The 14,401-nt window shown below is 41.1% G+C and overlaps 1 protein-coding gene across 1 annotated transcript; it reads right to left on the reverse strand.

Moving 5' to 3' along the window:
- Positions 1-1,117: 1,117 nt before the first annotated feature.
- On the reverse strand, positions 1,118-13,688 carry LOC309547574 (trophoblast glycoprotein-like). The gene is made up of 2 exons (XM_082247445.1): positions 12,135-13,688; positions 1,118-1,293 (listed from the first exon to the last, which is right to left on the reverse strand). Exon 1 carries the CDS (start codon positions 13,333-13,335, stop codon positions 12,262-12,264), a length of 1,074 nt encoding a protein of 357 aa, XP_082103571.1. The 5' UTR covers positions 13,336-13,688; the 3' UTR covers positions 1,118-1,293; positions 12,135-12,261.
- Between the last annotated feature and the right edge of the window lie 713 nt (positions 13,689-14,401).

Below are 14,401 nucleotides of genomic sequence, written 5' to 3' on the forward strand. Positions count from 1 at the left end.
CCTTATTACTGACTATTAACCCCCAACCTCTAATCCATACACTCAATAATGTCCCCTAACCCCTATATCTGACTACTAACCCCCAAACCCTAATCCATACACTCAATAATGTCCCCTAATCCCTATACCTGACTATTAACCCCCAACCCCTAATCCATACACTCAATAATGACCCCTAACCCTTATTACTGACTATTAACCCCCTAACCTCCTATACCTAATCCATACACTTATCTTTACACTCAGCCATGACCCCTAACCCCTATTCTTGACCATTAACCCCCAACCCCTAGTCCTTTCACTCTACCATGACCCCTAACCCCTATTCCTGACCATTAACCCCCAACCCCTAGTCCTTTCACTCTACCATGACCCCTAACCCCTATTCCTGACTATTAACCCCCCAACCCCTAATCTTTACACTCAGCCATGACCCCTAACCCCTAATTCCTGACTATTAACCCCCCAACCCCTAATCTTTACACTCAGCCATGACCCCTAACCCCTATTCCTGACTATTAACCCCCAACCCCTAATTCATACACTCAGCCATGACCCCTAACTCCTATTCCTGACTATTAACCCCCAACCCCTAATTCATACACTCAACCATGACCCCTAACCCATATTCCTGACCATTAACCCCCAACCCCTAATCCTTTCACTCTACCATGACCCCTAACCGCTATTCCTGACTATTAACCCCCAACCCCTAATCTTTACACTCAGCCATGACCCCCAGCTCTATTCCTGGCTGTTAACCCCCAAGCCATAATCCTTTTGTTAACCATGACCCCTAACCCTGATTCCTGACTATTAACCCCAAAACCCTAATCCTTACCCTTGTCAGTCACTAAAAATATCTTGCCTTTCCCCTTTAAACCAGCAGGATAATCTCACGTTCGGTATACAATGTACAGACAGAGGAGCTCTGTGATCTGTGATTGGTCGGTGTATTCACAGGAAATAAATATGCGCAGATGGCTATTATAGGCACAGCATGTAGACAGAGTATACACAATGCAAATATACAATCAATGTGACGTCTGCTGCATGTCCGGATGCACCGCGTTCACATATAATGGCCTCAGATGGTACAATCTGCTGTTGTTTCGATTTATGGACATACAATCCAGATCTCGTCTGTTCAGATTGTGATTATACAATCCTGCTGTCAAACATGATACATTCTTCAGAGTTCTGATTAATAAAGGTCTGTCTGGTCCAATGTCCACGTCATGCAGGATCAGATCATACATCCAGATTTCTGTGCAATCCCACCGTAACAGATTCCTGATTGGACAGTGTGTGGTCAGCTTCTGGCAGATATAAAAGACATTAACAAACACAGTTCTCTAATCATTAACACATTAGAAAAGTATTTTTGTTTTAAATGCAAGAACCTGAATTTGACCTGATCCAAGCCTTTTATAATCCCTGTACAACAGAGCTCAGACTGGGAGAGGAAGAAGCAACACAATGGGCCTGTCAGTTGTGCTGCAGTGCAAGGAGCATGCTGTTAGGAGGAGAGAGAGCAAAGTGACAGAAAGTTGAGCTCAGCAGTCTGCTGCTTCTCCTTTTCACTGTCCAGGCATAGGCTGGGAAGGGGGGGGGGGGGGGGGGACTGCAGTAAAGAAAGATTGGGTTCCCTGTCTTAAACCCCCCTGATGTAATTATATATAGAGAGTGGCGAGTAATCATTATGGGTCTATTAGATTCCAGTGCCTCCTCTGCATTTAGGGCGACCCCTGTCTGCTTGTTACCTGGCTCTTGTCAATTGGTGTCAGTGGGAGGAATAGTGTCCCATCATTGATGTCAGTGGGAGGAATAGTGTCCCATCATTGGTGTCAGTGGGAGGAATAGTGCCCCATCATTGGTGTCAGTGGGAGGAATAGTGCCCCATCATTGGTGTCAGTGGGAGGAATAGTGCCCCATCACTGGTGTCAGTGGGAGGAATAGTGCCATATCATTGGTGTCAGTGGGAGGAATAATGCCCCATCATTGGTGTCAGTGGGAGAAATAATGCCCCATCATTGGTGTCAGTGGGAGGAATAGTGCCCCATCATTGGTGTCAGTGGGAGAAATAGTGCCCCATCATTGGTGTCAGTGGGAGGAATAGTGTCCCATCATTGGTGTCAGTGGGAGGAATAGTGCCCCATCATTGGTGTCAGTGGGAGGAATAGTGCTCCATCATTAGTGTCAGTGGGAGGAATAGTGCCCCATCATTGGTGTCAGTGGGAGGAATAGTGCCCCATCATTGGTGTCAGTGGGAGGAATAGTGCCCCATCATTGGTGTCAGTGGGAGAAATAGTGCCCCATCATTGGTGTCAGTGGGAGGAATAGTGCCCCATCATTGGTGTCAGTGGGAGGAATAGTGCTGCCCCCTGAGGGTTGGGGGGGACCTAATAGAAACACTGCAAAACAAAGAGAGGGCACACCAGCCCAAGTGTAATAAAAGGGAATATCTTCACAAACGACTCAATGGTAAAAGCATATCAGAGTCCAAAGTTTGCACAAAGCAATCTAGTCACTGAGACTAGTCCCAGCAAGGCGAAGGACCTTTTCAAAGATAGATTCCTTCAAAACGCGTCAGCCATCTGGAAGGTCATTGGACTTTGGGCTCTAATATGCTTTTACTATTGCGTTGTTTGTGAGTATATCTCCTTTTAGACCCCTTTCACACTTATGCGACCTAAAAGCCATGCAATTTTGTTGCCGCACTTTTACCATGATTTTGACGCAATTTTGCCACGATTTAACTAGACTTGAAGCAATGCCTATGTCTTTGAACCTCAAAACGCATTAAAATTGTCCCAAAGTAGTGCAGGGACTACTTTGAAGTTGTTGTGACTTGAAGTCGTACACATATGAACGGTACTCATTGGAAATCAAGGAGGATGACTTGTCATGCGACTTAGCCGTCCCAAATCGCAGGACAAGTCGCACAAGTGTGAAAGGGGCCTTAATTGCATTATTAAAGATACCACTTGGGTAATGCTCATGGCTGGTGCGCCCTCTCTTTGCTGATTTGTTTCTCTGCAGAAGGGTTGATGGTTTTGCCCTCTCTATCTTTAGTAAATAACCCATTAGAAAGAAAAGAATGAGACTAAACAAAGGTTTAGGTCGAGAATGAAGAAATACGGAAAGGCTCAGAATGAAGGAGTCTCAATTGCCAGGATGGAAATGTTGTACTAATAAGGGCCACTGATATGTTTAGTGGTTATTCATAATCATTATCAGCCCAGAGCTAACCCAGAAATAACATAGAATTACTTTGAGGAATATACCTGCTTATTGGTTCGAACCTCATCTGTAGTACATTGGAATAACTTCTTTACAGGATGTCTCCAATTTACAAGCCGACCTCAATGCACTGTTTCATTGGGCGACTATGTGGCAAATGAGGTTTAATGTTGATAAATGTAAAGTTATGCACTTGGGGGCTAAGAATATGCAAGCATTATACATGCTAGGGGGGTAGATCTGGGGGAATCCATAGCAGAGAAGGATCTGGGGGAATCCATAGCGGAAAAGGATCTGGGGGGACCCATAGCGGAAAAGGATCTGAGGGAATCCATAGCGGAGAAGGATCTGGGGGAATCCATAGTGGAGAAGGATCTGAGGGAATCCATAGCGGAGAATGATCTGGGTGTTGTGGTAGATCCTAAGCTTAATAATAGCATGCAATGCCAAGCTGCGGCTGCCAAAGCAAGCAAAGTCCTTTCTTGTTCTAACAGAGGCATGGACTCCAGAGAGAGAGATATCATTTTGCCCCTCTACAAATCATTAATAAGACCTCATCTGGAATATGCAGTTCATCATCTGGAATATGCAGTTCAGTTTTGGACACCAGTTCTTAAAAAGGATATCTGGGAACTGGAGAAAGTGCAGAGAAGGGCAACCAAACTGATAAGAGGCATGGAGGAACTCAGCTATGAGAAAAGATTAGAGGAACTGAATTTATTCTCTCTTGAGAAGATGAGATTAAGGGGGGATGTGATCATCATGTATAAATACATAAGGGGTCCATATAGTGAACTTGGTGTTGAGTTATTCACTTTAAGGCCATCACAAAGGACAAGGGGGCACTCTTTACGTCTAGAGGAAAACAGATTTCATCTCCAAATACGGAAAGGTTTCTTCACAGTAAGAGCTGTGAAAATGTGGAATAGACTCCCTCCAGAGGTGGTTCTGGCCAGCTCACTAGATTAAAATACAAAAGGGGTGCAGCGCTACAGTAGAAAGTATGAACTCAGACTGTATAATTGTGAAAAAGTCCTGACTGAACAATTAAATCACAAATACTGTGCAAGCTTAAAATAAAGAAGAGTCCTTTAAATGTCACAAATCCAAGCCATAAGATCAAGGAAAACCCGTGCTGTAAAGGATGAAACAGATGCACCTCTTCATAAGTGACTCCATCACCAGAGTGTGTGCTAGCCTCTCACCTCAATGCTCAGACCTCTAGGGTCATAACGCAGTGTGTTTTCAAACACCTGATGGGCTCCCAATCTGCTCAGCTTTGCCTTCAACCTCCAACCTCAGACCGATCATAGAGTAAGGGATTCCATCATAGAGGGGGGGACAAAAGGACATCTAGTGCTCTCCGTATATATAACAGTTTATTGAATAATAAAAGATATTGCACTTACAAGCATGGCACTATCCTAGTGCAAAACGAACAGCATAAGTGTATAACAGCACAGCCAGCTGGCCGCTCGGTGTGCGATCCCTTCGGAGCGTCGCGGGTGACGTCACAGCTCCTCCCCCGAAGGGATCGCACACCGAGCGGCCAGCTGGCTGTGCTGTTATACACTTATGCTGTTCGTTTTGCACTAGGATAGTGCCATGCTTGTAAGTGCAATATCTTTTATTATTCAATAAACTGTTATATATACGGAGAGCACTAGATGTCCTTTTGTCCCCCCCTCTATGATGGAATCCCTTACTCTATGATCGGTCTGAGGTTGGAGGTTGAAGGCAAAGCTGAGCAGATTGGGAGCCCATCAGGTGTTTGAAAACACACTGCGTTATGACCCTAGAGGTCTGAGCATTGAGGTGAGAGGCTAGCACACACTCTGGTGATGGAGTCACTTATGAAGAGGTGCATCTGTTTCATCCTTTACAGCACGGGTTTTCCTTGATCTTATGGCTTGGATTTGTGACATTTAAAGGACTCTTCTTTATTTTAAGCTTGCACAGTATTTGTGATTTAATTGTTCAGTCAGGACTTTTTCACAATTATACAGTCTGAGTTCATACTTTCTACTGTAGCGCTGCACCCCTTTTGTATTTTATGTTTCATCTGGGTTTTGATAGATTTGACCTTTACCGGTGTTCAGCAGCTTTTATTCCATTTTGCTGATTGTAGCGCTGAATGAGTTTTCATTTTATACAGCTCACTAGATTGCTTTAAAAAAGGCCTAGATTCTTTCCTAGGTGTACATAATATAAATGGGTACTAATATTTATAGGTGAAGTTGATCCAGGGAATATCCGATTGCCTCTCGGAGGATCAGAAAGGATTTTTTTCCCGTGCTGTAGCAAATCAGATCAGGCTTTGTTGGGGTTTTTTTGCCTTCCTCTGGATCAACTGCGGGTATAGGATTGTGTATATGGGATTGTATGGTTGGGTTTTCTTTACTGCTTTTGTTTTTTATTGGTTGAGCCAGATGGACTTGTGTCTTTTTTTAACCTGACTAACTATGTAACTATAAAATGAATATGCTGCTCGTAGAATGATGCAATGCTACAAAGATACAACAATACAATGCTACAATGATACAAGTGGTTACAAAGATACAAATGGCAACCAGTCCTTAAGGCCCCGTTCACATAGGGGCGACGCTACTTCGCACCGCGACCTCCGAGGTCGCGGTGCGAGCAGCGCGCCGCGACCTCGGAGCGGCCGCCACGGACTTCATAACATTGAAGTCTATGGCGGTCGCCTCCTGGTCGCCCCAAAGAAGCTCCGGACCCTTTTTCTAAGTCAGAGCGACTTGTGTCGCTCCTATTAGAACGGGTCCGCAGCTTCCCTATGGGAGGCGACCTACGGCGACCTGTGAGGCGACCAGGTGTGAACGGGGACTTAATGTTGAAGTAACAAACAGATGTCATGGTTGATGTAGCTCTGGGCTTAGTTCTGGGAACCCAAAAGGGGTGGGGGGACGGGTGGTATAAAAGGTTTTCAATGAACTACGTGCTGCACTGGGCCTCCATATTCAAAATTCCCTCTTCCTGGGCTTCCTTACCTCAATTATCTACCCCAATTTTTATTTTGGCACTTGGAAACAATATTGTTGGTCGGTGGACATTCCCAACAAACAATAACTAATGAGAATAGTAGCATAGGTGCAGCGCTAATCAGTTCTCAGAAAGACCACATCCAAGGAGGGAACACAAGTGCAATCTTCTAATATTGTTTTGGAGGCCACCACCGGCACCCAATCACACAGCCTCTTAAAAATTATTATAGACCCTCACTACAAAGGTCTATGGAAGCAGTAGATCATATATAGGCACAGGCGGCACTGGAACCCTATCAACGTTCCTCCTCGGCATTCCTCTCCATTGTTCTCCATACATAAAGTATATCCCACACATAATGGAGAGGAATGCTAAGGAGGAACATTGACAGGGTTCCATAGACCTTCCATAGACCATAGGGTTCCATAGACCTCACTACAAAGGTCTATGGAACCCTGTCAACGTTCCTCCTCAGCATTCCTCATCAGTGTTCTCCATACATAAAGTATATCCCCGCATAACGGAGAGGAATGCTAAGGAGGAACGTTGACAGGGTTCCATAGACCTCCTAATGCTAAGGAGGAACGTTGACAGGGTTCCATAGATCTTTATAGTGAGGTCTATGGAACCCTATGGTCTATGGAAGGTCTATGGAACCCTGTCAACGTTCCTCCTTAGTATTCCTCTCCACTATGTGGGGATATACTTTATGTATGGAGAACACTGATGAGGAATGCTGAAGAGGAACGTTGACAGGGTTCCATAGACCTTTGTAGTGAGGTCTATGAAACCCTATGGTCTATGGAAGGTCTATGGAACCCTGTCAATGTTCCTCCTTAGCATTCCTCCCCATTATGTGGGGATATACTTTATGTATGGAGAATACTGATGAGGAATGCTGAGGAGGAACGTTGACAGGGTTCCATAGACCTTTGTAGTGAGGTCTATGGAACCCTATGGTCTATGGAAGGTCTATGGAACCCTGTCAACGTTCCTCCTTAGCATTCCTCTCCATTATGCAGGGATATACTTTATGTATGGAGAACACTGATGAGGAATGCCGAGGAGGAACGTTGACAGGGTTCCATAGACCTTTGTAGTGAGGTCTATGGAACCCTATGGTCTATGGGAGGTCTATGGAACCCTGTCAATGTTCCTCCTTAGCATTCCTCTCCATTATGCGGGGATATACTTTATGTATGGATAACAATGGAGAGGAATGCTGAGGAGGAACGTTGATAGGGTTCCATAGACCTTTGTAGTGAGGTCTATGGAACCCTATGGTCTATGGAAGGTCTATGGAACCCTGTCAACGTTCCTCCTTAGCATTCCTCTCCGTTATGCGGGGATATACTTTATGTATGGAGAACACTGATGAGGAATGCTGAGGAGGAACGTTGACAGGGTTCCATAGACCTTTGTAGTGAGGTCTATGGAACCCTATGGTCTATGTGAGGTCTATGGAACCCTGTCAATGTTCCTCCTTAGCATTTCTCTCCATTATGCGGGGATATACTTTATGTATGGATAACAATGGAGAGGAATGCTGAGAAGGAACGTTGACGGGGTTCCAGTGCCGTCTGCGCCTACATATGATCTACTGCTTCCATAGACCTTTGTAGTGAGGGTCTATGATAATTGGTTAGAGGCTGTGTGATTGGATATCGGTGGTGGTCTCCAAAACAATATTAGAAGATTGCACTTGTGTTTTCTCCTTAGATATGGTCTTTCTGAGAAGCGCTGAACCTATCCTACTATTTTCATCTGATCTTTTGCAACATTCATGATTTTGTGTCAGCTGCTTTTCCTACAGCAATATTATAAGAGTTGTTGCCAAGCGCAGCAGAAGAGAAGTAAATCCCTTAAATAGGAGGAATATGAGCCCCTCAACAATCTGTACCGACCAGCAAGACTCACAATGTACTCAGCTGGATGTGTAATACCACGATGTGTACCACGGACAGCGCCAAGAGGAAACATCTTGATTCTCTCCCTTACACTAGACTGGACCGGGTGAATAACTTGGTTGCCAGGGTAATCCAGTGAATTCAATACCTTCAGCATCACTAAAGAAGCAGCAGGACCTCTTGACTTTGCTGGCTGCATGCTTGTTCCCCAGTCTATGAGAAAGTATGGAAGCAAGAAACAGCCAGGCAATGAGTATTTTCAGCAGGAAGATAGCAAAGGCAGATCTCATATTTGTCCTGGCACCATCTTTACTTAAAGTGTATGTACAGTCAAAACTTTTTGTTTCGGACAGAGAAAGGAAGAGTAACCCCCCCCCCCCCCCTATGAAGCTGTCTGGTGTCCCAAGGGGGAAAATTATTTTCACTTCCTGTCTTGAAGATGCAACAGGAAGTGAGAGGAAGTCTCCCTAAAGTGAGTGGACTTGCCATCTTATGGTCCTTTTACACGGGGGTTTCCACCCGGAGGACTTCGTTTTGCTCAGAGCGGGATCGATCCGCTGATCCCCGCTGAGTAGGTGGAAGACGGGTCCTCTCTCTCCTCACTGTGAAGAGACATATCTGTCAGATCCCCCGCTCTCTTCTATGGGGCGATCAGATGAAAAACGGACCACCTGTCTGTTTTCATCCGATCCGATCCACCAGAAGGATGGAAAATAGGGTTACTATCTGTCTGGGCTTCCCAGACAGGATCGGATTGGATTAGCGGGTGTCAGTGGAGATGTCACCTCTGACATCCGCTGCCCCATAGGGGTGAATGGAGCATCTGATCCGATCCACCTGAAAAACTGACAGATCGGTCCTGATGGGAAAGCCCATGTGAAAGGGATCTTAGAGAGATGACAACTCTCATGACGACTGTAAAGTAGACATGTGCGGTTCGCTTGGTTCCGAATCCAACTTCGGACAAAATTTTCATTATTTGGAGATACGAATGTATCCGAATTCCTGAATTACAATAGTAAGGAAATTAAACTAATCCAAAATAATGAAACAAAATAACAAGTTATCCAAAGTTGAACCGAATTCTAAAATATTGCTGGCTATTGCTGATTTCCTTTAAAGACTGTGTGTATTAGAATACGTGTGTTAGAATATGGCCGTCTTCCGAAATTCCAATTTTGGAAAGAATATAATAGAAAAAAATAAAAAATAAAGGAATAGAATACAAAATAAAATAATAGACTAGAATATATTAGAAAAAAAGTTTAATAAAATTGAAGGGAATAGAATAGAAAGAATATAGCTCTCTTCTGAAATTCAATTATTTATTATTATAGAATAGACTAAAATAAAAAAATAAATAAAAAAATAGCCGTCTTTCAAAATTCTAAATTTGAATTTTTAAATAGAATAGAGTAAAATAGAAGGAATATAGCCATCTTCCGAGATTCAAATTTTGAAAAGAAAAGAATAAAATAGCAAATAATATAATAAAACAGAATATAATTGAATGGAATGGAATAGAAAAGAATAGAAAATAAAGAAATAGAATAGAAAATAAAACAAAAGAATAGAACAGAATAGAAAAAAGTAGAATATAATAGAATAGAAGAGAATAAAAAGAATATAGCTCTCACCTGAAATTCAATTTTTTAATATAATATAATAGAATAGAAAAAAAATAGGAAAAACATAGCCGTTTTTCAAAATTCTAAATTTGAATTTTAAATAGAATAGAATAAAATAGAAAGAATATAGCCATCTTCTGAGATTCAAATTTTGAAACGAACAGAATAGAATAGAATAAAACCGAATATAATTGAATGGAATAGAATAGAAAAGAATAGAAAATAAAGAAATAAAATAAAAATTAAATAAAATAATAGAATAGAATATAAAAAGTAGAATAGAATAGAAGAGACTAGAAAGAATATAGCTCTCTTCTGAAATTCACATTTTTTATAGAATAGAATAAAATATAAAAAAATAGCTGTCTTTCAAAATTCTAAATTTGAATTTTAAATTGAATAGAATAAAATAGAATATAGCCATCTTCCGAGATTCAATTTTTGAACAGAACAGAATAGCAAAGAACAGAATAAAACAGAATACAATTGAATGAAATAGAATAGAAAAGAATAGAAAAAAGAAATAGAATAGAAAATAAAACAAAAGAATAGAACAGAATAGAAAAAAAGTAGAATAGAATAGAAAAGAATAGAAAGAATATAGCTCTCGCCTGAAATTCAATTTTTTAATATAATAGAATAGAAAAAAAATAGAAAAACATAGCCGTTTTTCAAAATTCTAAATTTGAATTTTAAAAAGAATAGAATAAAATAGAAAGAATATAGCCACCATCTTCTGAGATTCAAATTTATTTTGAAAAGAACAGAATAGAATAGAATAGCAAAGATTAGAATAAAACAGAATGTAATTGAATTTAATAGAATAGAAAAGAATAGAAAATAAAACAATAGAATACAAATTAAACATAAGAATAGAATATAATAGAAAAAAATTAGACTATAATAGAAGAGAATAGAAAGAATATAGCTCTCTTCTGAAATTCAATTTTTTAGTATAATACAATAGAATAAAATAGAAAAAAAAATAGCCGTTTTTCAAAATTTTCAATTTGAATTTTAAATAGAATAGAATAAAATAGAAAGAATATAGCCATCTTCTGAGATTCAAATTTTGAACAGAAAAGAATAGAATAGAATAAATCAGAATATAATCAAATGGAATAGAATGGAAAAGAATAGACTAGAGAATAAAAGAATAGAATATAAAAGAATAGAATAAAATAGAAAGAAAATAGCCATCTTCTGAGATTCAAATTTTGAACAGCATAGAATAGAAAAGAATAAAACTAAATATAATCAAATGGAATAGAATAGAAAAGAATAGAATAGAGAATAAAAGAATAGAAAAAAAAGAATAGAAAAGAAAAAAAATAGAATAGAATAAAATAGAAAGAATATAGCCATCTTCTGAGATTAAAATTTTGAAAAGAACAGAATAGAATAGAATAGAATAGAATAGCAAAGAATAGAATAAAACAGAATATAATTGAATGTAATAGAATAGAAAAGAATAGAAAATAAAGAAATAGAATAAAAATGAAACAAAAGAATAGAATAGAAAAAGTAGACTATAATTGAAGAAAATAGAAAGAATATAGCTCTGTTCTGAAATTCAATTTTTTAGTATAATAGAATAGAATAAAATAGGGAAAAGATAGCCATTTTTCAAAAGTCGAAATTTGAATTTTAAATAGAATAGAATAAAATAGAAAGAATATAGCCATCTTCTGAGATTCAAATTTTGAACAGAAAAGAATAGAATAGAATACATGAGAATATAATCAAATGGAATAGAATCACCTATTCTTCACAATAAATTTGTATACATTACTTTCGACTTGAATTTGATTCAAATACTGTGAATCCTTAGTAAATATTCTAATCCAGTCAAAAGTGAATAAACAAACAAAAATAAAAACAATAAATAAATAAAATAATTAAATAAATAAAAAGAAAACAAATTTTGTTATGAATGCAGCAAAACTAAATAAGTAAATTAACGAATCGATCCAAAACTAAACATTTTTTATTTATTTATTTTTTCGTTCTGCACATGTCTACTGTAAAGGTTTTAATTTTCCCCGGTAACAAGGGTCACTGGGACACATAGAATGAGTGACTCTCCCCAGCGGTTACATAGACAGCAATATAAGCTTAGCAAAGGCTCTAACCCAGGGGTCTTCAAACTATGCCCACCCCCCCCCCCCCAGTTGTTCAGGAACTACAATTCCCATCATGCCTAGTCATGTCTGTGAATGTCAGAGTTTTACAGTGCCTCATGGGATGTGTAGTTCAGATGGAGGGCTGTAGTTTGAGGATCCCTGACCCTGACCCTTCCAAACTCTATCCAAAACAAGAAAAAAAAAAAAAACAATGTTTTGCCTTTACATACCCTTTAAAGCTAATTGTCCCCTGGCTTGACATATGGTGTAGATCTGAACCCGAATTCACATCCTATGACTTAATCTCCTCTATGCATTAGAATTGTTACAAAGAAACGTCATTTGTGGCGATGGAGTTTATATCCCAGTGGAAGCATTGGATCTCCTGGGATCAGAGTCCTGCTCGTACCGGTAGTGATAGCCCTCCATCTGGTCCCTGCAGGCCTCCCGGAAGTTGTTCATCCACCTCTTAATCCCTCGCCTGTTCAGGTAGAGGACCATGAGAAATATGACCCCAATGAGCGCCAGGACTATCCCAAAGAAGACATAGGACGCCGTCTCCAGGTCCTTGTTACTACATTTCAGGTTGTCGCCTCGGAGGTTGGTGACCAAGGAACCGTTCAAGTCCGAAGGTTCGAAGCACTGGAGCTGCTGGGCGTCCAAAGTCTGGGAAGTGTTTCGGAACCAAGAAATCATCTCCTTGATATTACAATCACAAGAAATGGGGTTGGGGCTCAAATAAAGCCGGATTTTCCTGTCTCTGAGCACTGAGATCTCCTCCTTGTTGAGTCTCTGAATAGAGTTATTTCCAAGGAGGACGGTCTGCAGCTTCTCTAGATCCTTCACAGCCATGGGGAAAGACTGTAGCTCATTTCCAGATAGTTCTAGTGTCCTAAGGCTAGGCAAATGTTGAGCCCATCGAGAGTTAAAAATGTTGCTTCGGGCTGGTTCTCGGAGAGCTTGGTTTAATTTTAAAACTTGGAGCTGAGATAATCCTGCAAAGGCATCATCAGGAAGGGAGCTGAGGGCATTAAAGCTCATGTCCAAGGTGGTGAGGCTTGGGAGGTCGGAGAAAGCCTTGGCCTCTATGGCTTGGAGGTTGTCGTTGGCAAGCACAAGTGTTGTCAAGTTGTACAGGCTCGTTCCGTTTCTCCAGAAGGCTGAGGCTGGGAGGACGGTGATATTGCTGTTGGTGATTGACAGGCTCTGGACCCAGCGTGGTAAATCCTCCGGAATCTCCTGGAGAGATGAAGAGCGGCATTGCACGAGGCTGCTCTTGCTGGAACAGTCACAGTTTAAGGGACACGATAAGGTGGCATTCAGGAAGATCAGCAGCCCGACAAACTTGAAAACCAGATTGCCATTGGCTTCGACTAATTTCAGCAGCGCGTTTTTGGGGTTGCCATGGCAATCAGGACGTCTCGGTGACATCTTTCGGAGTTGTGTATGAATTTAGGACACGGCCCCAAAGTACGAAAAGTGCTTTGCTGTCCTCCCGTCCGTCGGTGTAGGGAAGCACCAAGATCGACTTCTCTTTCATTCTCAGATGCTGTCAATACATTGGGAGGCTGGACGCCCCTTCTGAAGCCAGCGAGCTTCCCCGTCCTTGCTTGGAACTCTTAATTTGATTTTGACGTCTCTTGGCAGGTCAGATGGATGGACTGGTGTCTAATGGAGATGCCTCTCCCCCCCTTCTTCTCCCTCCCGCCTCTCCTCATCAGCTGCTCCTCTCTCTTATTGAAGAAGAAGAGAAGCTGGAGTGATTCGCTAGGATGTATTCCCAGCTGGAAAAAGCCTTGCCTAGCTTTCATTTATACCTATCTGCTGCTTAACCCCCGCCAGAGCTCCAAAGACAAAGGGAGCCGGATAGGCATGGCTCCAGTGATGTCACTCCATGAACAGATACTCCAGCACACATCCCTCAGGCTGCCATAGACACAATGGTGACAAATGACAACAAGTCATACTGGCACAGTGCAGGGGGCCACTAATAATCAGGGGGCGCCCTTCATCACCTGCTAAATCTCAGAAGAGTAAAAGGGTATTACTTTGTTTTCTTTTATGAAACAATCAACCCTCTCTTTCTCCTCATCTCTATCTTTCTCTGTATGTGTTCCTCACATCCCTTTCTCTCTGTCACTTTCTCTGTCTTCTCAATTTTGTTCTCTTTTCCTCTCTACCTCTTTGTCTTTCTTTATCCCTCTCTTTCTACCTCCCTTTCTCTCTCTCTCTTTCTCTCTTTCTATCTCTCTATCACCCCATCTGTCTTTCTCTCTCTGTCCTCTCTTTCTGTTTCTCTCTCTCTTTTTCTCTCCTTGTTCCTAAGGCTTTCTCTCTCTGTCTTCTTTTTTTGTCTCTCTCTCTCTTCTTTCTCTCTGTCTTTCTTTTTCTCTCTGTCTTTCTTTTCTATCTCTCTCTCTATCTCTCTCTTCTCTTTCTTTTTCTCCCACTGTCTTTCTTTCTTTCTTTCTTTCTTTCTTTCTTTCTTTCTTTCTTT

The sequence above is a fragment of the Pelophylax lessonae genome (assembly GCF_965119305.1).
Source record: "Pelophylax lessonae genome assembly, chromosome: 2".
NCBI classification, from domain to species: domain Eukaryota; kingdom Metazoa; phylum Chordata; class Amphibia; order Anura; family Ranidae; genus Pelophylax; species Pelophylax lessonae.

Excerpts from the sequence above, each read along its gene's own strand:
- LOC309547574 (XM_082247445.1), bottom strand. The coding sequence starts at position 13,335 with ATGTCACCGAGACGTCCTGATTGCCATGGCAACCCCAAAAACGCGCTG.